General features: G+C 56.0%; 1 protein-coding gene across 1 annotated transcript; it reads left to right on the forward strand.

Annotated features, from left to right (window-relative positions):
* The first annotated feature begins 223 nt into the window (after positions 1-223).
* On the forward strand, positions 224-22,648 carry LOC126645724 (protein argonaute-1). Its single transcript, XM_050326447.1, has 19 exons — positions 224-346; positions 7,037-7,220; positions 7,872-7,992; positions 8,122-8,303; positions 8,556-8,692; positions 8,793-8,927; positions 9,184-9,271; positions 10,356-10,503; positions 10,598-10,717; positions 11,473-11,595; positions 11,977-12,110; positions 13,321-13,505; positions 13,659-13,818; positions 13,961-14,051; positions 15,661-15,855; positions 15,983-16,117; positions 16,953-17,054; positions 17,856-18,055; positions 18,479-22,648. Exons 1-19 carry the CDS (start codon positions 322-324, stop codon positions 18,585-18,587), a joined length of 2,574 nt encoding a protein of 857 aa, XP_050182404.1. The 5' UTR covers positions 224-321; the 3' UTR covers positions 18,588-22,648.
* Positions 22,649-23,921: the final 1,273 nt, after the last annotated feature.

The following is a 23,921-nucleotide window of genomic DNA, read 5'->3' on the forward strand; positions in this document are numbered from 1 at the left end:
CCCAGCAGGACATCCCCGGCGTGTCCCGGTGTGCATCCCCGGTGTGTCTCAGCAGGACATCCCCGGTGTGTCCCGGTGTGCATCCCCGTCTGTCCCACCGGGGCATCCCCCGCGCCCGCCCGGCCCCCCCCGCCCCTCCCGCTGCCCAAGATGGCGGCGGGGCGGGCGGGCGCCGCCTTTGTTGCGCGCGGGGCCGGGCGCTGGCGGCGCGTGCGCGCGGCGCGAGGGGCGTGAGGCGGCTGCGGCACCGGCCCCGGCCCTGCCCGGCCCCGGCTCGGCCCTGCCCCGGCCCCGGCTCAGAGCGCCGCCCGCGTGGATGGGATGGAAGCGGGACCCTCGGGAGCAGGTACCGCCGGGGGACCGGGGCGCTGCGCACCGCGGGGGCGGCGGGGGCCGGGAATGGGGCCGGTGGGACCGGGGGCGGGCGTGCGGCGGGGACCGCGGCGGGGCGAGGGGGCGAGGGACGTGCGGGGGGCAGTGCCCGGCACCGTCGGGGTCGCGGGGGCGATGCCGGGGTCGGGGGTGCCGGGGGACGCGGCGGGGTCTGAGCAGCGGCGGGGGCTGTGCCGGAGCCGGGGGCGCCGGGCGGGCGCGTCCCCGGGAGCGGCGGGGGCGGGCGACGGAGGGTCCGTGCCCGCAGAGCACCCGCTGCAGGGAGGACAGGCCCAGGGGCACGTCCGGCCGCAGGGTCCCCGGGGCGCAAGGGGCCTGTTCTGCACAAAGCAGCAGCAGCATCCCCCCAGCTCCCCATGCATCCCCCCAGCTCCCATCCGTGCCCCCAGCTCCCCATCCGTGCCCCAGCTCCCATCTGTGCCCCCAGCTCCCATCCGTACCCCCAGCTCCCCATCCATGCCCCCAGCTCCCCATCCATGCCCCCAGCTCCCATCCGTGCCCCCAGCTCCCATCCGTGCCCCTAGCTCCCCATCCATGCCCCCAGCTCCCCATCCGTGCCCCCAGCTCCCCATCCGTGCCCCCAGCTCCCCATCCGTGCCTCCAGCTCCCCATCCATGTCCCCAGCTCCCCATTCCATGTCCCCAGCTCCCATTCCATGTCCCCAGCTCCCACTCCATGCCCCCAGTTCCCATTCCATGACCCACCTCCCATTCCATCCCCCAAGCTCCTATTGCATTCCCCTAGCTACCATTCCATCTCCCCAGCTCCCATCCCATCCCTCCCACCCCATCTATCCCCCAGCACTCCATCCATCCTCCAGGACCCCATCTCTCCTCCTCAACCTCCCATCCATCCCCCAGCTCCCATCTATCCCCCAGCTCCCCATCCATCCCCCAGCCCCCTGTCCGTCCCTCAGCTCCCCGTTTCCCCGGTTTCAGGGCGCAGGGACAGGCTGGAGCTGGCGGGAGGCCGGCGATGCCGTGACAGCACGAAGCGTCTCGTCTCTCAGTGCCGGGGCATGCGTGGCGCCAGGGCCGAGCTCCAGAGCCAGCCCTGTGTCCCCCACCCCAGTCTCGCACACCGGCAGCACTGATGGTGCTCTTGGTCCAGGCCCCAAAACTCTGCCGTTGTCGGCCGCTGCTCGCTCGTGCCCTGTGTGAGCGTCGTGAACTTGTGCTGCTCTGAGTTACAGAAGATTTTGGTGCCTAAAATAAGGCAGGAGGGATGAGGGGAGGTGATGGAGACAGGGAGCTGCTGCTGTGCTGAGGGACGGGGCGATGGGGGCAGGGGTCGCTGCCCTGCCACCGCTCTCATGCCGGTGGGTTTGGCACCCACAGTAATGCGTTGGCCCGGGGAGATGTTGACATAAACCTGCTGCATGTTTGTAATCAAAGTTTGGTCCTTTCTTACAGTATACTTTTAAGTCTGGCACAGAGATCTCACTGTGTCTGTGTTACCTTCTGGCTGCTGGCACTTTGTGTTTGGGGCTGATTTATGGCCTCTGGAAGCCGTGATTTGGCGGCACCGCGGGCTGTGCCGGCACCTCGGGCGATAGCGGCACTGCCGCCTCGGGGCCACGCAGATAACACTGCTGGGCACCTACACCCTCCTACCCCAGGCCGAATTGATGCTCTTAAACTGCTTTGAAACAATCTCCTGGATGGAATGGGGTCACACCTGGGGGACAGATTTGGGTTTCGATCCCCGTGGCCACGGAGGGGGCTGCACTGGGAGCAGGGCTCTGATGCTGCGCCCTTGGGAGTTTTCCTTTCCATACCCAAGTCTGGATGAAGGATGTCTGCTCCCACCTGTGTCACCCTGTGTACAGGGGGCACATGAACCCCGTGTCACCACAGCCGCTGTGGATCCTGCTGTGCCGTGGCACCCCTTTGCCTGTGACAGCCCCCGGGTATGGGCTGAGCCTCACATGCGAGCTCTGACAGTGCTGTGGCCTGTCAGGGCAATAAAGCAGAAACTGGCGTGTGCCTGGATGTGCCCAACGTGGAGGTGCCTGGAAAGGGAAACCTGGGACCCGCAGGCACCGCTCAGGGAGGCACACAGAAATGATGGTTTTAAAAACTACACTTATTTTCCCCCAACTTTTAGTTTTCTTTATCCCTCGCAAACTTCCTAAAGGCTGTTAATCTCAACCGTTGTCTTCCTGTGCTGAACCCTGCAAAAACCCCAAAGCTGCTCCGTCTGTTGGGGCTCTTTATCTTCAGGAAACACGAAATCGTGTGTGCCTGGCTCTGGGAACGGATTAGGCCGAGAAACAAAGCCAGGAGAAACACCTTGCCTGGAGACACAGCACGTATGGTTTATCTCTAAACACTCTGCAGCCTGTCCCTAAACCCCAGGAAGAACAGAACACAGACAAGTTATTAAGATGGCAGACACGAAGAGGAAGGCAAATCAGGCAGAGGAGCTGCTCCTTGGGCCGGGTGATCTGCGGGGGGCTGCGGGCAGGTTCAGCCTCTGCTGGGATCCAGCGGCTGCGGGGCCACGGTGCGACATGGAGAGGAGCTGGCGCCGCCTTTGTCCTGTCCCTCCAGCACTGGGGGCCGCCTTTGTCTGCAGCTCCTGGCTCTGTGTGTCCCTGGCTGCTGCCTGGCCAGTGTGGGAGCGGTGGGAGACCCCGCAGGGCTGGCAGGGGATGTCAGTCCCTGCCTGGTCCAGGCGCTGTTAGGGGGCACCCCGGGCTCCTGGACTGGGGTCACACAGCCTGGATCTGCCGCCCAGTGTGCTCAGCAGGGGTGGTGGCACTTGCTGTGTTGGCTTCTCACAGCTCATGAGAGGGGTAGAAAAGAGGGTTGTGGAGCTGCTGGACACCAAGGACTGGCTTGGCAGGACCCTCATGTGTTGGCTCGTGGTACTGAGGGTCAAGATGTGTCCACACCGCTGGCATCACCACACCGCTGGCATCACCTCGCTGCTCTCCAGAGCCAGCGCAGCTGGAGTGCAGCCCCTGCATGATGGAGCTGGTGGTGCTCTTGCTCTGCTCCTTGTGCTGTCACAGCACCCACAGCTTTGCTCTGACTGGCCCGGGCTGTGGCACTGCGCTTGCCAGGGTGCAGGGCCGCAGGGACACCCACCTTGGCCAGGCAGGTTTATAACTTGCACTTTGGGGTTTGTCACCCATGATTTCCAGGCGGGAAGCTGAGGGTTGATTTGGCACAACGATGCCCTTTGCAGCACTTGATTTGAGGCTACAAAGAACTCGGCTACTTTCAGAAGTCAGTACCACGGTAAAATAGAGGAAAGCTTGTGTTGGCTCATATTTTGGGCACAGCCACCTGGACATGAGGCCAGAGCAGTGCTTGGACAGCCTGGCCTTGCCCTGAGGAGCTGGGCTCTGGTGCACACATGGGTTTGATGCTGCAGCCAGAGCCTCTACCCTGCGTGGGCATCACCTGCTGGAACTCAGTTTGGTGTAGAACTCAAAAACACCACAGCTGCGTGATCCTGGGGTGATCAGGGGACTCGGGAAGGAGCAGGCAGCGTTGTCTGGGTTGGCAGAGCTGAGATGGGGCTTTTTGAAGTTTGGGGTGCATAGGATGGCATTGGGCACTGCTTAGAGCTGGTGGTTTTGAAGATGTCGAGCCTGGAGATTTGGATTGCCAATTGCTCACCCCACCAGCAGTGGTCTTTTGTGCTGGTGCTGCCCCTTGCTTTGCCCCCCGATAGGGGTTTCAGTTCCCAGGTTTAGCTTCTGGGGTGGTTTAAGGTGGGAGATGGCTCAGGGTGAGGTTGGGCCACGCCGCACGAGTGGCGGTGTTTGTGGTGCCGGGCCCCGTTTGCTGCTCTCCGGTTCCCGGCTGTGTTTTGGCGGTGGGTGTGCGGGGAGGGGGCCGGCGCGGACCCGCCGCCGCCGCAATAAAATTCCCTTTTGTCTGGGCGCCGTTCCCGCGGCCCCTCGGCTGAATGCGGCGCTGGAGAGGATTTCAATGACATGGTAATTTCATGCCGTCCCACCGGCGGCTTCGCCCGGCGCAGGCAGCTGTTGGGCAGTGGGTCGTGTTCCCCAGCTGTTATAATAAATAACAGAAACAAAGCGTTTTCCAGCGCTAATTACCCCAAACTTGCTTTCACCTCGCAGCGCTGCCCTCGCCGCCGTCTCTGCCCGCGGTACCCGGCGATGCTCCCGCCGCCGGCGCGTCCCCAGGGCACGGCTTTGTGTGCGAAAGTCTGTGGTTCCTCCCGGGCCGCGGAATTCCTAATGGCAGCGGATTTCATCCCGCTCACTGGCCGCATTGTGCTGCAGGAACAACACTCGCCCTGCAGCCCCCGGCCCCGGCGACCACATTTACATGACAAAGTGGGAGCCTGTGCAGCTTTGCCATGGAGAGTCGAGGTATGCAGGAGCCCCCCCACGTACAGGAGCCCCCCTGTTTTCATGCACTTTGGGTCACTTTTTAACGAGACTTCTTATTGCTGCTGCTTTTCTGCTGCTCTGAGCTGCAGCCAGGGCTGTGGACACAAGGTACCCAGGGAGGTACCCAGGGATGCCACTGGATTCCCTGGCACAGCATCCTCCAAGCCAGGTGGAGGGCAGTTTTCAGGAGGATTTGCCCTGAGGCAAATCATGGAGGGACCCTGAGCACCCTGGGGCAGGAATGTAGTGTGTGAAGGGATGAACCAACCTGTGTGTTCACCAAAGGGCTTTGGGGTCCCTCTCACCTGGGCTGGAGCAGCCAAGGCTGGGTGAGAGCTCGGCTCGCATCCTGGAGGTGCTGTGGCTGCTGCTTCCACTTGTCACATTCAAGGAACGTGTGTTGAGGTCAAAAATAAAAAGGCCAAAAATCACCAAACCAGCTTCAGCTCCTCTAGGGCACCCAAGTGCCACAGGGCAGCTGCCAAGCTGTGGCCACTCTGCATCCCTTGCATGCATGTGGATGTTCTGCTCACACACGGCCGTCGGGATCATCGTGGGGATGAGATGATCCAGAGGAGGAGAAGCTGCAGGTGCTGGCTGTGATGTGACTGCAGGGAGGCAGCAGAGCTGCTGTGGCCTGGCAGGTCTTGCACAGATGGGCTGTGTGGTTCCTCACTCAAACTCAGGGACCGGAGGCTCCCGCAGCGCTGGCAAATACCTCTTTGATTGTGAACCATGATTTAAAAACGCATCAGCTCGCAGGCAGGGAGCTGGCCACTGCCAAGAAATGTTAGTCATGTGGAGACATGACTTACATCGGGAGCAACTCATCTGAAAGTCGGTTCCTTAAAACGAGCTGCCCCCGGAGCAGAGTGCAGCTGTTTGTCTGGGGGGTCTGGCAGTCACCCTGTCCCGGGCCAGCTGTGGGTACCTGCAGGGTCCAAGCCCTGCAGCACCCTCAGGGATCCCCACCTTCCTCCAGGTCCCATGCTGCCTTGCCCAAAAAGATGCTGGGGCCCAGTTAGCCCCAGTCTCAGGGCTCATGGCAGATTTTTGAGCTCCTGCTGCAGGGCAGAAGCTGGAGCAGAGGTTGTCTTTGGAGCATTAACTTCTGCAGTTCAGCCTCTGGATGCTCCCCAGAGTTGTCCCATCCCCTTGGTGTCCGGCATTTCATCAGCAGGAAAAGCCTTGCAGAGGTTGGTTACAAAAGTGAAAAACAAATTTGAAGCTTAGTTTGCTGCTTCTTCTGTTTTTTTGCTCCTGGTATTTTTAGTCTGGAATTGAAATTTGTGTTTAAAAAGAAAGTGGATGGGAGAAAGGGGTGCTAAAAGCGCCATGTGTTCAGGAGGCTGAAGTGGAGCTGGGACGCTGTTTGGGGCTGGCATGGACAGTTGGCTATGCAGATGGAGCGCTGTGAATACCCCCACACGTGCTCCCCACACCGGCCCAGCTGGCCCAGACCTCACGGGGCTTGAGGAACACATAGAAGATGCAAACTGGGATGGGTGGAGATGGCAAAGTGGGAATGGGGCAGGGAGGACAGGGCTCACCTCAGAGAGCAGTGGCATAATTCTTTTGGCAGTGTTTTAAATACCTTTGAGTCTGAGGGTGCTGTTGGCTTAGAAACACCACTCAGTCCTGTGGCCATGCACTGTTCCTATCCCATATCTCCAGAGCCTCGTTTTTTTCTGTGTAATGGGAATTGTGGAAAAACTGGTGGTGTCTCCCTCTTTATGGGTCCCCACACTACTTGAAGTGGGGATTTAGGATTGGTTTGGGTTTGTTTTTTATTTCAAAACCCAGCAGTTCAACAGTTCTGTAGTACAGATGCAATAATGTGTTTCCTGTTTCTTTGACATCTCCCTCCGGCAGCAAGTTGGAATTTGCTGGAGGATGGAGGGGAAATGCACGTGTCTGTAAGTCCCTGCTGACAGAGTATCCAGGGAATTGCATCCTCTTGGAGAGGGCTAGACGTGCAACTCCATGCTGGTGGAGCCAGTGCTGCTCTCCCATCAGAGGAGGCAGTGCCAGAGCCCGTGCTGAGGAAGGTGGTGGGGCTGCTGTAGCACTGCCCTGCGATGGCTTGGCTGGTGCTGGCGCTCCCCAGACAGTGCCCAGGGAAGCTGCTTCCTGTGCTGCTCTGAATTCTTCCACTGCCAGCTCCTGCCAGGAGCAGGGGTGGTGGGGACCTTCTGGCATGGGCTGCGGTGCTGGAGGGCGCTGTGACTGTGCGTGGTCTGTCTGGGCACTGACCCGTGCTCTCTCCCACAGCTGCAGGCGCATACCTGCCCCCCTTGCAGCAGGTGTTTCAGGCGCCGCGTCGGCCTGGGATAGGAACCGTCGGGAAGCCCATCAAGCTCTTGGCCAACTACTTTGAAGTGGACATTCCCAAGATCGATGTGTATCATTATGAAGTGGATATCAAGCCCGACAAATGTCCCCGCAGAGTCAACAGGTAAGGCAAGTATTAGAGGTTTTGGCACTTGTTCCCTGCTTCCAGTTTCCTTGTGGAGGCTCCATAAGTGCCTGTCTCTTTGCAGTGGAAGCCGTCAGGGTTACGTTGTGGCTGGGTCACGGCAGTGGCAGGGTCACGGTGCTGCCCGGCGCCCATGGGTGGCTGGACCCCCAGCCATGTCTGTGCAGCAGCGTTGGTTCCTCCCCGGCAGCCTCAGTGGTCCCTGCTGCCAGAGCAGCTGTGTTATTTTGGCAGCAATCCCCGATTTAAAAATAGCGAGCCTGGACCTTAGGCCATCATGTACTTTACTTTCCTTTGTTTTTCTTTTTGATGTGCAGTTTGCTGCCTGTCCCCTCCTGCCCCCGCAGCCCGGGGAGCTCTGTGACCCGAAGGCCGGCGAGCAGATGCTGCACATGCCTTGGGCAGCGAGTCGCTCCCTCCCAGTGCTCACAGCGGGTCTGCAGCAGCTCTGACGGCTGTGCCTTCCCCTGTGCCACATACAACCTGTGTACCAAGTTGTGGGGCAGAGCACATGGCCATTTGTCCAGGGGCTTTCCTGCTTGGGGGGACAGGTCATAGAAGGTGTCAGGATGGAAAGAAGCTGGCAAAACAAACCTCTCCCTTCCCTGCCCCTCTTTCTTGCCTGTATAGGGAAGTCGTGGAGTACATGGTGCAGCACTTCAAACCGCAGATCTTCGGTGACCGAAAACCAGTCTACGATGGGAAGAAGAACATCTACACTGTCACGGCCTTGCCCATTGGGAACGAGCGGGTAAGAGGGGTGGCGAGCCCCGTGTGGGCAGTGTAACCTCCCTCCTGCCAGGGAAGGACCAGCAGAACACAACCCCACCTTGTCCCTGAGGGGATGCCATGGTCACTTTCCTTTCCCTCCTGCACCCAGGTTGACTTTGAGGTGACAATCCCTGGGGAAGGCAAGGACAGGATATTTAAGGTCTCCATCAAATGGATGGCCATTGTGAGCTGGCGCATGCTGCACGAGGCCCTGGTCAGCGGGCAGATCCCCGTCCCGCTGGAGTCTGTCCAGGCGCTGGATGTTGCCATGAGGCACCTGGCTTCCATGAGGTACCTGTGCTGAGGGGCGACGAGGCTGTGCCAGGAGGGAAGGGGACCACTGCCCTTGCCAGGCTCTTGTGGCTGGGACTGGCCTTGACGGTTGCTGGGAGGAGGTGGCCGTGCCTGCCGCGTCTCTGGGTGCTCCTGGAAAAGAAATAAAGTGGGTGGTGCAGCCGGTGGGGCGAGCACTGGCTCGGGGGGCTGGGGGTGATGCCACAGGGCTGGTGTGCGCTGGGTGACGTGGTTTGCCCCCGTTCACAGGTACACTCCTGTCGGCCGCTCCTTCTTCTCCCCCCCCGAAGGCTACTACCACCCCCTGGGAGGGGGCAGGGAGGTCTGGTTCGGCTTCCACCAGTCAGTCCGGCCTGCCATGTGGAAGATGATGCTCAACATCGATGGTGACGTTATTTCTCGTGCTGGGGAGCTGCAGCGGTGGGGCCGGGTGTGTTTGGGGAGGCTGGTGGGGGGCAGAGACACATCGTGGTGTCTGTTCCACAGTGTCAGCCACTGCCTTCTACAAGGCCCAGCCTGTCATCGAGTTCATGTGTGAGGTGCTGGACATCCGTAACATCGACGAGCAGCCCAAGCCCCTGACGGACTCGCAGAGAGTGCGTTTCACCAAGGAGATCAAAGGTAGAGCCCCCGGGGAACACTGGGACCTGTGCCCTGAGAGCTGCTATGGCCTGTGTCCCCCCCAGCCGCTGCAGAGAGGTGGGGGTACAAGGGTTGCACATTTTAAATGTCTCATGGGGCACCATTGCCTCCCTGGGTTGTCTGCAAGTGGGGGATTAGCTAAGGAAGGTGTTGGCACTGCCTTCGGGGAATTGGGCAAAGGGGAATTGCTCCTGCCTTCACCATGACTGTGCTGTGTCTCCGTGTGTCCCTTCAGGTCTGAAGGTGGAGGTGACCCACTGTGGGCAGATGAAGAGGAAATACCGCGTGTGTAACGTTACCCGGCGTCCGGCCAGCCACCAGACGTAAGGCGGGTGGGCAGTGCCCTCGGAAAAATCCACGCTGTTCTCCTTGGTAACAGCTGCTGGTGTTGTTAGGGAGAGCTGGACAGGAAGCTCCAGCCTTTGATGGCAAAAGGAGACACGTGGGAGGCTCTGGAGCCCCGTGCCACGCGCAGAGCGGGATGCAGGGAGGTGGGAGCACAGAGGATGCTGTGTCTGGCAGGCGCAGTGCGGCGGCGGGCGGGAGCTGACGTGCCAGGAATTGTCCTAGTTTTTACCTCCGAGTTTGGTTTTCTTCTTTCTTAAAATAGCCACTGCCAGAGCAGAGGCTTTGTCAGGGGATAACGCGAGTGTCTGCCTTGGAATTATTTGCATGTGCCTGGGAGCAGGCTGGGCCTCGGCACCCCTCGGTGTCCCCTGTGCTCCAGCATCCCTGGTCACAGCCCCAGAGCTTGGCAAGCGCAGGAGGAATGTGGTGCCTCGCCGGGGTGTTCAGCCTGGCTCTCCTGTCTAATTTTGGGTCCATAAAGAATATCAAGTCAATTCTGCATTTTCATGGAGCTCTTTATGGAGCTGGGAGCAGCTGGTGCTGCGTGAGACTGGGTATCACGCTCTGGCTGTGGGTGTTGTGGCACCCCTCAGCCCTGCAGCCAGGAAGTTTGATTTATTTTTTCTGTATTTCTGAAGGGAAATGTTCCCTCCTGCCCCCCACACTCTGCCCACCCCTGGGCTAGTGCCCCATACTAGGAGAGGCCGGTCAGCCTGTCTCTGGAGCTCAGCTCAGCTCACAGAGAGGGCATTGGGCACACAGGCCCTCCCAAGTGCCAGTGTGCTGTATTTCCGTACCTGACTGTGGCATGTGTGGCACGTCCTGCAATAAACATTTGCCCTGATTAGCTGGATTAGTGAGGGAGAGCTTTATTTAGGGATCTCAGTCCCACACTGAGGTCAGAGTATTCTTGACTCCACTTCTGAAAATACACTTATGCTTTTTATTTTATTGTACGGCAGCTGAGGGTGGGAGCCTGGCAGCTCCCCCTTCCCAGGCACGGTACATGGTGCCTGAGGCCTGAAGTGTCTGTTCTGAGTAGGTGCATCCCTCTGCCAGGTTCCCTCTGCAGCTGGAGAGCGGTCAGACTGTGGAGTGCACAGTGGCTCAGTACTTTAAGCAGAAATACAACCTGCAGCTGAAATACCCCCACCTGCCCTGTCTCCAGGTCGGCCAGGAGCAGAAACACACGTACCTGCCCTTGGAGGTGAGTGTTGGCTCCTCTGGTTTGGGGCTGGCTGCAGGGCCCGAGTGCTGTGCTCAGCCCTGGTGCCCAACACGTGCTGTCCCCTCCCGTGCAGGTGTGTAACATCGTGGCTGGGCAGAGGTGCATCAAGAAGCTCACAGACAATCAAACATCAACCATGATAAAAGCAACAGCCAGGTCTGCCCCAGACAGGCAGGAGGAAATCAGCCGCCTGGTACGTGGCACGAGTCCCTGGGGGACGTGTTGGGGCTGTGGCTCCGAGGGCAGAACACAGTGCCGTGTCCGTGATGGACCTTGCCGTGGTCTTGCTCCTCAGTTGCTCTGCACTGAAGAGCTGTGACCTGTTCAGAAGGTGCTGGTGGGGTTAATGGAGTGGGTTTATCCTCCTCTTCCCAGTGAATCTCCAGTCAGAGATGCCTGCATGTAGTGGACACTGATACAGGCGAGCCTAGCTCAAAGTGACCGTAGAAATACATGTATGGCAAATTCAGGTCTTCGTGCTGATGGAACCTGACCCAAAGGGAGCTGGAACTAAAAATAGGGAAACAAATTAGAGAAATGCCCCTGGGTGTGGGTGTACGTGGGGCTGTGCATGGTGGGGCTGCAGTACAGGAACTCTGTGCCTGGCCGCTGGTTAATGGGGCTGTTGTTCCCCAAACGGCTGTCTCTGGGCTTTCAAAGCCAGAGACATTTGATATTCCTTCTGGGACTCTTGATAAGTCTCTCCATCCTGTTGAAGCCTTAAATCTCAGGAGCAGGCTCTGCTCTCAGTTGCACTGGTCAGTGTGTTCCAAAATCAGGTCCCCGTGGGTCAGTTTGGAGGATGGGGTCTGGACCTTTGTGTTAACCCACTTGCCCTCCCGTGACAGAGGAGTTCCCACAAGTGCCCACAGTTCCCAGCCAGCTGCAGCTGCCTGGGATGCAGCAGTTGGTCTCACTCCCTCCCATGGCCCTGCCTTCCCTCTGCAGATGAAGAACGCCAGCTACAACCTGGATCCGTACATTCAGGAGTTTGGGATCAAGGTGAAGGATGACATGACGGAGGTGACGGGGCGGGTCCTGCCGGCGCCCATCCTGCAGTATGGAGGCCGGGTAAGCAAGGCTGCCCTGCCTGGGCTCAGCTGCATTGTGAGGGAGATGCTGTCACCCCTGAAAACACTGCTTCTCAACAAAATTTGTCTTACCTTCACATTTGTAGGTTAGAGCTGGAATTTTTTTATCAGGGTACCTTGGGTTTGTGTCTTTTGGGTTTTTTGCAATACAACTGGTCTGGAATTTGTAGCCAAGAGCCATTGGTGACAAAACCAAGAGGTGAAGGGGAGAGGGATGCTCAGGGTAGGACAGGTCGGGTGAGTTTCCCATCACTGCTGAGGAGCTGAGGCTGTGACAGAGAGCACAGCCTGGCCCGTGCGGGGCTCTGGGGCTGCGGGGCTGGGCAGGCTGCAGTGCTCTGACCCTCTGTTTGCCTTGCAGAACCGGGCCATTGCAACTCCCAACCAGGGCGTGTGGGACATGCGAGGGAAGCAGTTCTACAACGGCATTGAGATCAAAGTCTGGGCCATTGCCTGCTTTGCCCCGCAGAAGCAGTGTCGAGAGGAGGTGCTGAAGTAAGGAAAGGGGCAGCCCGTGTGGGCTGGGGGAGCTGGGGGGGCCGTGGCTCCTGTTGTGGCCACCATGCTACTCCCAGCCTGGGGCTGCACATCCAGCATCACCGGTGCTGGAGCTGCACAGAGCTCCACTGCTCATGGTACCAGTCTGATCTGGGGTGTTCAGTTCCTGTTGCTTGTTTATCCAGAGGGCCTGGCTGTTTGTCCTGGCTGCAAACAGTCCCTGAGCCATCCCAAAGCTGTCAGGTTGGAGTGAACACCCATGAGCTGCCAGTCAGGCTCTCCTCGATCTGCTCTTTGCATCAGGGAGCTGCAATATTGTGGGCTGATGCTGTCAGCACTAAAGCTGTATTTGAACTCTTTTAGCTGAATCTCCTCAGAGAGAACGGGTTGTGAGGGATATTTGATTTAAAGTTTCCTCAATAATCTGTCTGAAATAACATACTTCATGTAGGAAGCATCCTAAGTTCCCATGGGTTATTGTGGAGAAGTTTTGGGCTTTCTGAAAAGCTTTGATAGCTTAGAGAAACTGCTTCTGTAGTGAAGTGATGTAGAGCAGTGACAGCTTATTTGATTTGGGAAAATGGTCCCTTTGGTGTTGGATTCTGATGGGGCCTCTGTTTCTCCTGGCTGAGAGTGGATGCATTAAGGCAAGCACTTCTTGTGCCTGTTCTGGGTGTTTGGCATGGTCAGTTTGGGTTTTGGAACAGCTCAGAGTGTCCATGTCTGCAGTACCTGGGTGCAGGTGGGAGTGACACCATGCTCGTCCCGTTGCCCCTTTTGGGGCAGAGCTGAGAGCCCTGCGCTCCCTCTGGCTCTTACTGCATCAAATCCATCCTTGGCAATCCAAAAATCCAGAGTCTGGCTGAGCACTTTGTCAGGCTGGCAACAGCTTTGCAATCACCTGGAAATCAGCTGTCCCAGGCAGCAGCTCCGTTCCCTGCTTCTCCAGCTTCCCAACAGAGAAGGGCTCTGTTGTGTCAGGAAGAGTCAGTACATGGGTAAGAGGGCACAGAGAGGGGGCAGGTGAGCTCTAACACATGCTGGTCCCATGCACTTGGTGGGTGCTGTAGAGCCATGACAGGGTGCTGGGGTGGCCCTGTCTCTGTCCCACAGGCAGCCCTCGGCCGAGGGGCTCCGCGCTCGGTGCCGGGATGGCACAGCTGCCATCGGGAGGGCTCGGGGCTCACGGCTTCTCCTCCCGGCACAGGAACTTCACAGACCAGCTGCGCAAGATCTCCAAGGACGCCGGGATGCCCATCCAGGGCCAGCCCTGCTTCTGCAAGTACGCCCAGGGTGCAGACAGTGTGGAGCCCATGTTCCGACACCTCAAGAACACCTATTCGGGGCTTCAGCTCATCATTGTCATCCTGCCCGGGAAGACGCCAGTGTATGGTGCGTCTGGGGCGAGTAGAGAGAGGAGAAGGGCTGTGCTCTGGCTCAGCAGGGTTGGCTCCCACGGTGCTCTCTCTCCACATTCCTGAGGGTGCTGCTGGAAGCAGTGTGGTGCTGGTTGCCCATGTGTTCATCTGCTTCCTCTGCCCGCAGCTGAGGTGAAGCGTGTTGGGGACACTCTCCTGGGAATGGCCACACAGTGTGTCCAGGTCAAGAACGTGGTGAAAACCTCCCCGCAGACCCTTTCCAACCTCTGCCTCAAGATCAACGTCAAGCTTGGCGGGATCAACAACATCCTTGTGCCTCACCAGCGGTTTGTACTGCCATTGCCTCTCACAGTTTTGGGGTTGTTTTCAAGTCCCTGGTGGTGCTGGCTGCCTGGCTTTCCGAGGGGGCCTGCATCACCCTGAGATGGCCCCAAAGGCTGACCGTGGCTTTCTCTACTCTCCCACCAGCTCTGCCGTCTTTCAGCAGCCGGTGATCTTCCTTGGGGCTGATGTCACTCACCCACCGGCAGGAGATGGGAAGAAACCCTCCATAACAGCTGTAAGTGCCCCAAAGCCCAGGAGCTGGAATGGGACTGTTGTCCTTGAGGGGGCTGTGTTACTGCTGTCCCCATAGTGACAGTTGTTGGGGTGACCCTGTGCTCTGTCGGGTGTTTCATCCCATTCCTGGGGAGGTGGTTCCCTGATCCTCTTCTGCCTCTCGGCAGAGGAGCTGCAGTTTTGGGGAGACCCGGGGAGAGCTGGCAGCTGCCACCAGATGGGGCTCATGATGTGCAGGGAGCTCAGAGCTGCACCAACTCATCCTGGAGCATCCTGGTCCAGCTGCAGCCCAGGAGGGACCTTCCCCAGTGGGAGAGCTGGGATTTTGAAGATGGGGGAAACTGGGAGGACTGAGCTTCTGAGCCTTTTGGGAAGGAGGACCTGCCTTCTCCTCAAATGAAAAATGAGCATCCAGGAGCGAAGTGCTGCTCAGTGCCAGCAGCACTGCAGGCAGCTCATGCCCTCTCTCAGGCTGGGAGACGCTGCTCGTTGGAGCACAGGAGAGTGTCAGGTTCTCTCAGAGTCTGTTTTAATTAAGCACGTCAGCATTTTCCTACTAAGTTCTTAACTTTCCAGGACTCACAGCTCAGGTTTTCCTTGGCATGCAAATGCATCTTTGGAGGAGTGTTTTTTCTTAATTAGAAGGGGTTGGGAAAGGCTTTGGGCTGTTTGCTGTAGGTGTGGGTGGGACAGAACAGTCTGTTTCCTGGCGGCGACATTTCCCCTCTGAAAACATCTTCTGTGGTTTGTGCAGGACCACTGGGGCTTTTTTCTTAGTTTTTATGAAAGCATTTTTGAAGGTGCGGGGGAGGAAAAGGGTAGAGCCTTCAAGGGACTTGACCTTGTCCTTGGTGTGTTGTTGATTAGGCAAGGGGGGTCCCATGGGTGGAGGAACTATTTCTGTTGTGCACCTTGGTTCCAGTGCAGCACCCCGACCCCAGAGCTGTTTGTGAAGCAAAAGTGAAAGCGCTGGGGAAGGGCAGCAGGTTCACACCGCTGGGATGGGGGGGATATTTGGTACTTCCCCCTTGCTCAGGGGGACGTGGGGCACATGACAAAGTCGCGGCCGAGTGTGGTGAGCGAGGCAGCCGGGCATGTCCCCAAGGGTGGGCCAGCACCTGATTCACACTGCACCCCTGCCCCTGTGTCATAGCTGAGCCTGGCTGCTCTTGGCCTCTTGCTCTGACGTCTCTGAGGTGTCCCCTGCACTGCACCCACTGTGACGGAAACTCCCTACTCGGTGGCTGCCGTGCAGTAACTCGGGCAGCCCATGGCTGTCTGGGGCAGTCCTGTTCCCCTCACCAGTGGGCAGAGCAGCAGCAGCAGCCCCCACAGGCACCTCACTCCATGGCACCAGCCCAAGTTGTCTTGCTGAAAATTCTCATAAATGTTGCAAAGGGCATGGTAGACTGTGACACCGGGATGTGGCCACGACCAGGGATGTCCCTTTTGGGTGCTGGTTGTCTGTACAGTATTGTCCCATCTGATCTGTGAGCTCAGGTGCTCTGCCCACGGCCAGCTGTACGTGGGGGAAGCAGGTGGAGGCTGGGAATGCTCCCATCCCATCTGTCCTTCCCGGTGTAACGCTTGGGCCTGGCCTGTCGCTGCAGGTGGTAGGCAGCATGGATGCCCACCCCAGCCGGTACTGTGCCACGGTGCGCGTGCAGCGCCCGCGCCAGGAAATCATCGAGGACCTGTCCTACATGGTGAGGGAGCTCCTCATCCAGTTCTACAAATCCACCCGCTTCAAACCCACCAGGATCATCTTCTACCGCGATGGTGTTCCCGAGGGGCAGCTCCCACAGGTGAGGACCCCTCAGATCCCCGTCGGGCAGCAGGGATGCACCAACTCCCACAGGGCTCCCCAAGGGTGCCAGGGAGACAGCTGGGTGCCGGTGTATCCCCACACTCTGCATGCCCTTGTCTCTCCAGATCCTTCACTATGAGCTCCTGGCAATCCGAGACGCTTGCATCAAACTGGAAAAAGATTACCAGCCTGGCATCACCTACATCGTCGTCCAGAAGAGGCATCACACCCGTCTCTTCTGTGCAGACAAGAATGAGAGGGTGAGCACCGTGGGGTGGGAGGCAGCTGATTCATCCCTGTCTGATGGAAGAGCCAGCCCTGGCTTTGCCAAGGGGGAATCTCATCACTGGCAGGGAGAGCTTGTTCTGAATGAAACGTGCTGCTCGCTGGACTCCCACAGCCACGTGGATTAGGCTGCCTCTAGAACCCCAGCCAGCTGTTTGCTGTTATTATGAGTTACTGGGTGCTGATGATCCTGGTGACTCTTGAAATAACCTCTGTCAGCTTGAAAACATCTGTTGTTTTGGTGATAGCTGGAGCTGCTGACGTGACAGGCTGAATAACCCCTTGCTCACAGCTTGTTTGTGTGTGCTCTGCAGCAGCGTTGAGGCTGTCGCTCTTCCTAGATGTCATCTGAATTTAGTGGTTAGATCGAGTGTAACCAGACTGCTCTGGTTAGAGCAGCAAGATTTAATCCTGGGAACTGAGGACTGTTCTGATCAGGATGTAAAAGCCCCAGTATCTTGTGGCACAGACTCCAGCACATGCTCTGCAGAGAACCCTGGAGTTTTGCTCCCCTAAGCCTCATCTCTGCAGTAGGATGGGCCAATGCCCAACCCTCACCCTGCTGTTGGCTCTGTCTCCATGTCACACCTGGTGTTGCTGCCTGCAGAGAATGCCAGCAGGCCTGTTTACACAGGGAGCAGAGCAGGAGGAGCTGCCTCTGTCCCCCTGGAACCGACACTTGGGGAGTGGCTCTGCATGCTGCTCTCGCACTGACATGGGGACCCTGCACCCGGGCAGCTGTGTTAGGGATGGTGCTCTGGGCACCTGGAAATAACCCAACACTTGGATCTCTATTTCTATTCCCTGTAGATTGGGAAGAGCGGGAACATCCCAGCAGGAACAACAGTGGATACAAACATCACCCACCCCTTTGAGTTTGACTTCTATCTGTGCAGCCATGCAGGCATTCAGGTACCGCTCTGCAGTGATGGCTGTTGTGGTGCTGCTGGGTTTTTTGGCTGGTGTGGCAGATTGTGCTCTCGTGCATCCATCCCAGCCCTGTTCAGCCTCCCCCTGGCACGGAGACGAGGGCAGTTGGAGCCGAGCTGCCGCTGCGGTGCTTTGGCGAGCAGGTGCCGGGTCCGCACTGCTGCTGCATTGTGTGGCACGTACTCCATTTCTCTCCCGGAGCCAAGGATCTCTCCTGAGAGATTTTCCTCCTTCAGAGCAGCCAATTCAGCAGCTTGTCAGCTGGTGTCTGAGCGTGCTGGGCTCGCCAGGCGCCCGGTTGTCAGCAGGGACCTGCTGTCTGGCCGTGGGCGGCAGAGCTGGGCCAGCCGTCCCTGCCTGCTCTGCAGCTGCCTGGCTGCAGGCGGCCAAGATTAGTCAGAAACCGGCCTGGAAAAACTGCTCTCACTTAATCTGCAGCTGCTTCCACAAGGGAGGCTGCTTGGCCTCCCCTCCCCTGTGCGGACAGCAGGAGCTGGCCGGGGTCGGTGGGGATCCCGTGGGCTGTGCCGCTCCAGGAGCAGCAGCACACAGGGAACAGGCACCGGGCAGTGGCATTAGTGCTGCTTTGCACCTCGGTGCCAAGGGCTTTCCTGCCTCATGAGGGGCTCTGACATCAGGGAAACACAGGCCTCTCTCCTGCCCAGGCTGTCTGAGAGATCATTTGGATCAGGGTGGGGATGATGAGGATGCAAGGCAGCTGCCTGTGGCTGCCCATGTCCGGGTGCTGGCAGCGCCTCTCACACTGCCCCCCCTCCTTCCCAGGGCACGAGCCGGCCATCCCACTACTACGTGCTGTGGGATGACAACCGGTTCACGGCGGATGAGCTGCAGATCCTCACGTACCAGCTGTGCCACACCTACGTGCGCTGCACCCGCTCCGTGTCCATCCCAGCCCCGGCCTACTACGCCCGGCTGGTGGCATTCCGGGCCAGGTACCACCTCGTGGACAAGGAGCACGACAGGTGAGGGGCTCAGCCTGTGGCCCTGGGAGGGCACAGCCAGGGATGGGCAGGGGACAGAGGGCTGAAAGTGTCTGTGTCTGAGTGGTGCTGCAGCACAGCCTTTCTGGGGGGCAGACCTGCACATAGCTGAATCCTCTCCCAGCACAGGGGGAGCAGGGGGTAACAGAGGGTTAAATCCCATCCTGAGCTCATCCCAGCCAGTGGGAGCATCTCTGGGCTATCTGAGCATTCCCAGCTGCCTGGAGGTGCTGGAATCTCTGCAGTCCAGGCACAGGCACCGGCACATGCAGCGTCTCCTTGCACTGCAGTGAGGTGCCTTCCTGTGCTGCCAGCACTCAGCTGACTCCCATCTCCAGGGGAGTTTCTCGGTGTTCCTGGGGGGAAAATATGAAATAATTATGCAGTGATTTCCTTGACTTTCAGTGGCGAGGGCAGCCATATATCTGGACAGAGCAACGGCAGAGACCCCCAGGCCTTGGCGAAGGCTGTGCAGGTTCATCAGGACACTTTACGTACCATGTACTTTGCTTGAAAGCCTAACTTTTGTTACCTCACTCAAGAAAGCTTTCAGATTTGTAGGAGCCATACAAAAAAGGAAGCATTGGGACACCTTGTTTTTTTTTTTCCAATGAGAAATCACTGCAGGGCAGGCAGCGTCGACTCGAGGCAGGAGACCAGCACCACGGGACAGAACGATCCAACACCTGTGTCGGATTGGAAGAGACTGATGATGATGATGATGATTATTTTTTTAATTTTTTCTGGCTTTGCAAAATTTTGACCTGACCAAACTCATGAAGGCATTCAAGGGAAGGGATAAAACTCCCGGGAGGCGGAAGCAGGTTTTCATTTTTAAGATGCAATACTAGAGACTCCTGACTGTGAACTGGCGGCTTTGGTCCTCCGTTGCCCACCAGGCGCTGGTAGGTATTTTTTGTGGGGGTTGGGGGGAGGGGATTTTTAGAGCCTTAAAACAGAAGACTAGATTTATAAAACTAATATTTTAGATTATGAGATGCTTTAATGGGTTAAGGGGAAAAAAAACAAACAAACAACTAGTTTATAGGAGAATTCTAACACTAACATCTCCCCCCTCCCGAGTAATTTTCCCCCGGATAATGTAAGGCACCCTAGCACTTAGCTCAGAACTGAAAACTGTCTTCCTCGTGTTACAAGCTAGTCAGCTGCTGCCGCTCGAAGCAACAGTCACAGACTATTCCATGGGTGAGTGCCTTACTATGATGCTGCAAAATTTCAATGTTTTTAATCTTGTAAGGAAACTAGTAATCTTGTCTTGATGGTGGTCCATATTTCCATCGGAAGGAGTTAATTTCTATGGTCCTCAGTTGCAGTTTGTGTCAGATCACGACCTCACGGTGGTTAAACCCCATTGAAAGATGTGCACTTTCATACAGGACACGTTTAATGGCTGCTGACCCATTTTTGTTTCCAGTGTACTACTTGTTATTTAAAACTGTTTCTGACAAATGGGGGCACCTCCATCCCATGAGGACAGAAAGCGCTATCCATTTTTTCTTTCTTTTTTTTTTTTCTTCCCCCCTGAATTTTTACGATGGACACCGGGATTTTTTTACTAAACATTATTTTTATATGATACTGAGTCTGTTGCCAAAATCCACAAGTCATTAACATTCTCAGAGTTTACATCCCTGCACTTCCTGAGGCTGTGTGCTCACGCCAGAGCTTTCCAGCGTTTCCTGTCCGATGAGTTGCCGACTGCAGCCCGTTCCGTGCCGGGTGCTCCGCAGTGCCCGTGGTCCGTGTGCACTCAGCATGTGTCTGCCCGGGCCGGCTGCTTTCCGACGTACCACATCCCCACCTCCAGCACCTCCCGGCTCGCTCTCTCTGCTGCTCAGTTTTGCTGCTCTTCGTGTCATGGCATCACTGCTCTCATGCCCGGGGTTTTGATTCTGAAAGCACACCAGATCGTTCCTTAGAATGATGAAATCCTTGTTGTTGTCATGAGGGAAGCTCCTGATTTGTGTTTGTAGCAGGAAAAAAGCCTTTTTCCCCACAGGAACCTGGTCACTGCTTTTCAGGCCTGTTTTGCTGCGCAGCGACCGCACGCACGGCGGCGGGGCCGTGGGGGCAGCTCAGTACCAATATCATCCGGGCAGATTATCTGGGCTTTTTGACATGAAAGTGTTCCCAGTGCTTCCTTCAAGGGACAGACGAGGCGCACGCTCTGCGGGGAAGAGCTCTGGTCTCATTTTCCTGCCCGCCGTGTGTCCCAGGCAGCCCCACGCGAGCGCTGCCCCGGCCCGTGCGGACAGGAGCACACCCACACCTCTTTGGTTTGTACTCTCTGACCTGGAAACTTGCCTTGCCTTCACGAAAACCACACCGGTCATGCTGGCCTATTGAGCTGTCCTAACCCGGGAATTCACTCTTCCCGTTTTCTTTTGGGGCAACGTGTTTGTGAACAGTGAAGACATCACTATGCTATGCAAACTAAGTGCTGAGCCCACTGATGTCACGTTTGGTGAAGATCCTACGTTTAGCACGGTCCTGTTTTTCCTCAAGACCACAGTGTTTGGTTCATATTCTCCTTTGCACCTTGTGTCAACCTCCACTGCTGTATATCCTCAAGGTGACGAGGAGGAGACCGGGAACTATCCATGGTCAGTAGGTAGGGAACTCTTAGGAAGGCTTTTAGAGCGTAGGGAACGCATCAACACTAAGTGTCAACATGAGAAGCCTACATTCCTCTACACAAGTGCCTGCATAGTGACACCAATCAGCACCTCCATCTCATCCTCCGAACTCTGGCTTGTGTTCATTGAAAGCAAAGCGATCTCAGAGGGGCTGTTCCCGCTCACCTGGTGTTAGAAAGCTTCTCATTAAGAATAAAATCGGGGTCAAGGTCAAGGTTCTCTCTGCAAATCAGTTTGTTCACCAGCATTACAACAGAACACGCCTGGCTGCTGCTCTGCAGCGAGGGGCAAAGGGATTTTGGTTCCTTGTTTTTATTTTAGTGTTTTAGTTGGGTCTAGAACTAAGAAATGTCTTTTAGTAGCTGTGGCATAGCACGTGCCATTTTTAACCATTTGAAAAGAGATAGTGTGGGTATTTACAGAAACAGCTTGTTGCTCTGTAACAATTTTTTTTAACCTTGAGACTTGAAATGTAAAATGGACCTTTAAGATTTGCACTCATTTGTAAGGTGGCTGTTCATAGAAAACTATGAATGAAGACTTGCTGATGTAGCACCTACTTTTAACAGCAATTTTAACTACACAAAAGCTTCACAGCTTCTGAAACTCCTAGCTGTTGACTTGCAGATCGTGTTCTGCCCTGATTTCACCCTCTGCATTGGGTTTTCATGGTTTTGGATAAATAAAAAAAGCCAAACTCAGTAGCTGCTGTGCCCTGTAAACCCAGTTTCCACTCTGAAGAACTTTAGAGAGGTTGGAGTGACCCGCATGTTTTCTGTACCAGACTATGCACCGTGCCCTCTCCGCGCTCCGGCACCGGCGTTTCCCCCTTCCTTGTGCGAGGTGCAAACGAGTAGCTGCATGTTGAGGTGCGTTTTGCTGCCGTAGCCGATAGGTGTTCCCCAGGTACATGCCAGGACTGTAGTTAGCCCCAAGCCCCACACGGACACCCCGATCGGCTCCGAGCCTCTGCCTCCTCCGCGCGCACGAGTTCGTCTGCGGCTGGAAGCGTCGCTGGGTGCATGCGGTTCTGTGGGAAGAGGAGTAGCTTTCATTTACCTGTTGAACGCTGTCGTTCCCTTATCTCAGACCTGGACAGAACGGGGCGGGAGGGCTGCTCTGCCCTCTCCCCGCAGCTCCAGGGCGCTCGGTGTGTTCTGGGACCGCGCGTGTCCGAGCCGATGTCTCAGTGTCACCCGGCGTTGCCTCGCCGGAGGTTTTCTTCTTGGAAAATCAAGTGTGAAATAAAAGAATGTGATTGTTTCAGGAAGGGAAGCCAGACAGCAGGAGAGCAATAAACAAGTGAAATTCATATCTTGCCTGAGTGATTTGCACTTCAATAGTTGTGAAAGAAAATTTCCAGGACTCCAGTGCTTTTGTGTTCGATTTCCAGCCCCTTTCGTACCTCCTTTCTATGAGCAAGTGTGGGACTGTACATAGGGTGTTTACAGGATGCTCCCTTTGGGTTGTTACTTTTCTCGTGGGTTTTTTTTGCTCTAGCTTGAATTCTGTATGGTCCATTTGTTAAATAGCCGTGAACAGTTGATGTACAGTACTTACTAAACAAGCAGCAGCACAAAACTTATTTTATTAAGAAAATATGGCTTATATTTTAAAGGTTGAATATCAATTTTTTTTTGTATGTGTGGAATTAAGACTGGTAAAGAGTAACAAAATCCTTGGATTAGGCCAAAAGAAAATACTGTAAGATCATAACCACCTCTTTATTAAAGAAAGCAGTATGATTAAAGAGTTCCAGAACATTGTATTTATATTGGATTTGATTTAATTGCCTTTGTGGATTTTATTTTTTTTTTGCCTTGGTCCTGATTTTTGCTTGCAACTTCGACTTTGCAGTCCCAAGTGTCTGTTACCCTGTAACTGTTGGCAGAAGACCTAAATAAAAGCAATGTGAATATGTCGGGGTGACACTCCTGAGTCACATCGTGTGGGGAAGGGACATGCGCATCCCGTTCCCTCGGGAAAGGCTGGGGACAAACAGGGAAACGCTGACTGGAGCTGAATTGCATCAGATACTGCAGAGGATCCAGCACCCCTCACTGTCCAGATCTGCATTTAACGAGAGAAACGCTTCAGTGGACAAATACGTGCTTAAAACTTCTGGGAATACAGTAGCCAGTTCTACTTTTTATTAAAATGTCACCTGAGAACTGACTGAACTGGGGCTCCTGGGTTCTGTCAGAAAGGGACATCAAAATCTGCTGCTCCTGCAGCCTCACCGAGTGCTTTGGGGGCTGCTGGCTCCAAGGTGCTTTAAGGACAGACTTCAGACTCCTCTTGGATTGAGGTTAAACTTGATCCTCTGGGTTTCTGTAGTGCCTCATGTTTTACATTTCCCATCCTGTTTTACATTTCCCATCGGGTTTTACATTTCCCAGCTTCAGAATTCTTGCAAACATCCTAGTCCTCTCCAGTGCCAACAGCTTAGGGTTGACTTTTAGGGTCCAGAACTGGAGGTTGTTTCCATCCTCTGAGTTTTTTGCCCGTGTTTTACCTCACGAAGGTGCAGGCACAGACCTTTCCCGATGAATGATTTAGCAGTTGAGCTGTAACTGGGTTTCTGAATAATGCCAAGGAATTTTAAGGAAGTGCTCGCTAATGGCAGGCAGGCAGGCACTCGTTAGTTAATTACCTGAAGTGCAGCACCAGAACGTTCTGTCCTGAGCTGGGCAGCAGCACAATCCTGCACTCATCGGCTGCTTTGTGGGTATCACCTCTTTGAAATGAGTTCTGCTACACAACAGAAATCTCCTGCAGTTTTAAGGGGGCTGCTTCTGTGAGAGGTTTAACAGCAAATCGTGCCTCGTGCAGCTGGGTCTGGAGTCCTGGAAAACGGGTTGGAAAACTGGTTTCGGGTGTTAGATTGGCATTTGAGCCCTGGCCCTGGTTCTGGTTACAGCTGCGGGACCAGACGTGCTGCCCCTGAGGGATGTGTGTGTACAGGGATCCCTCCCTCCCACATATCTGCTTCATCTTGCTGATCACATTCCCCCTCCCTGTTCCGGATTTCAGTTAAGGAAATTCTCTAGTAATTTACCTTTAATTTGCATGGGTTTAGAAACCTTACCGTGGGGCTCACTTAGGTTTTTACAGACTTCATTTTTAGCTGAGAGTCTCCAAGATGGTCATTCTTAATAATGACCCTGAAATTTGGATTTTGAATCTCAAAT

Source organism: Myiozetetes cayanensis, unplaced genomic scaffold (assembly GCF_022539395.1).
Source record: "Myiozetetes cayanensis isolate MyiCay16 unplaced genomic scaffold, myiCay2020 scf31, whole genome shotgun sequence".
Taxonomy (NCBI): domain Eukaryota; kingdom Metazoa; phylum Chordata; class Aves; order Passeriformes; family Tyrannidae; genus Myiozetetes; species Myiozetetes cayanensis.

Coding starts and splice junctions, on each gene's coding strand:
- LOC126645724 (XM_050326447.1), top strand. CDS start 322: ATGGAAGCGGGACCCTCGGGAGCAG. Junction 13,506..13,658: donor CGGGAAGACGCCAGTGTATG/GTGCGTCTGGGG, acceptor CTCTGCCCGCAG/CTGAGGTGAAGCGTGTTGGG. Junction 18,056..18,478: donor GTGGACAAGGAGCACGACAG/GTGAGGGGCTCA, acceptor CTTGACTTTCAG/TGGCGAGGGCAGCCATATAT.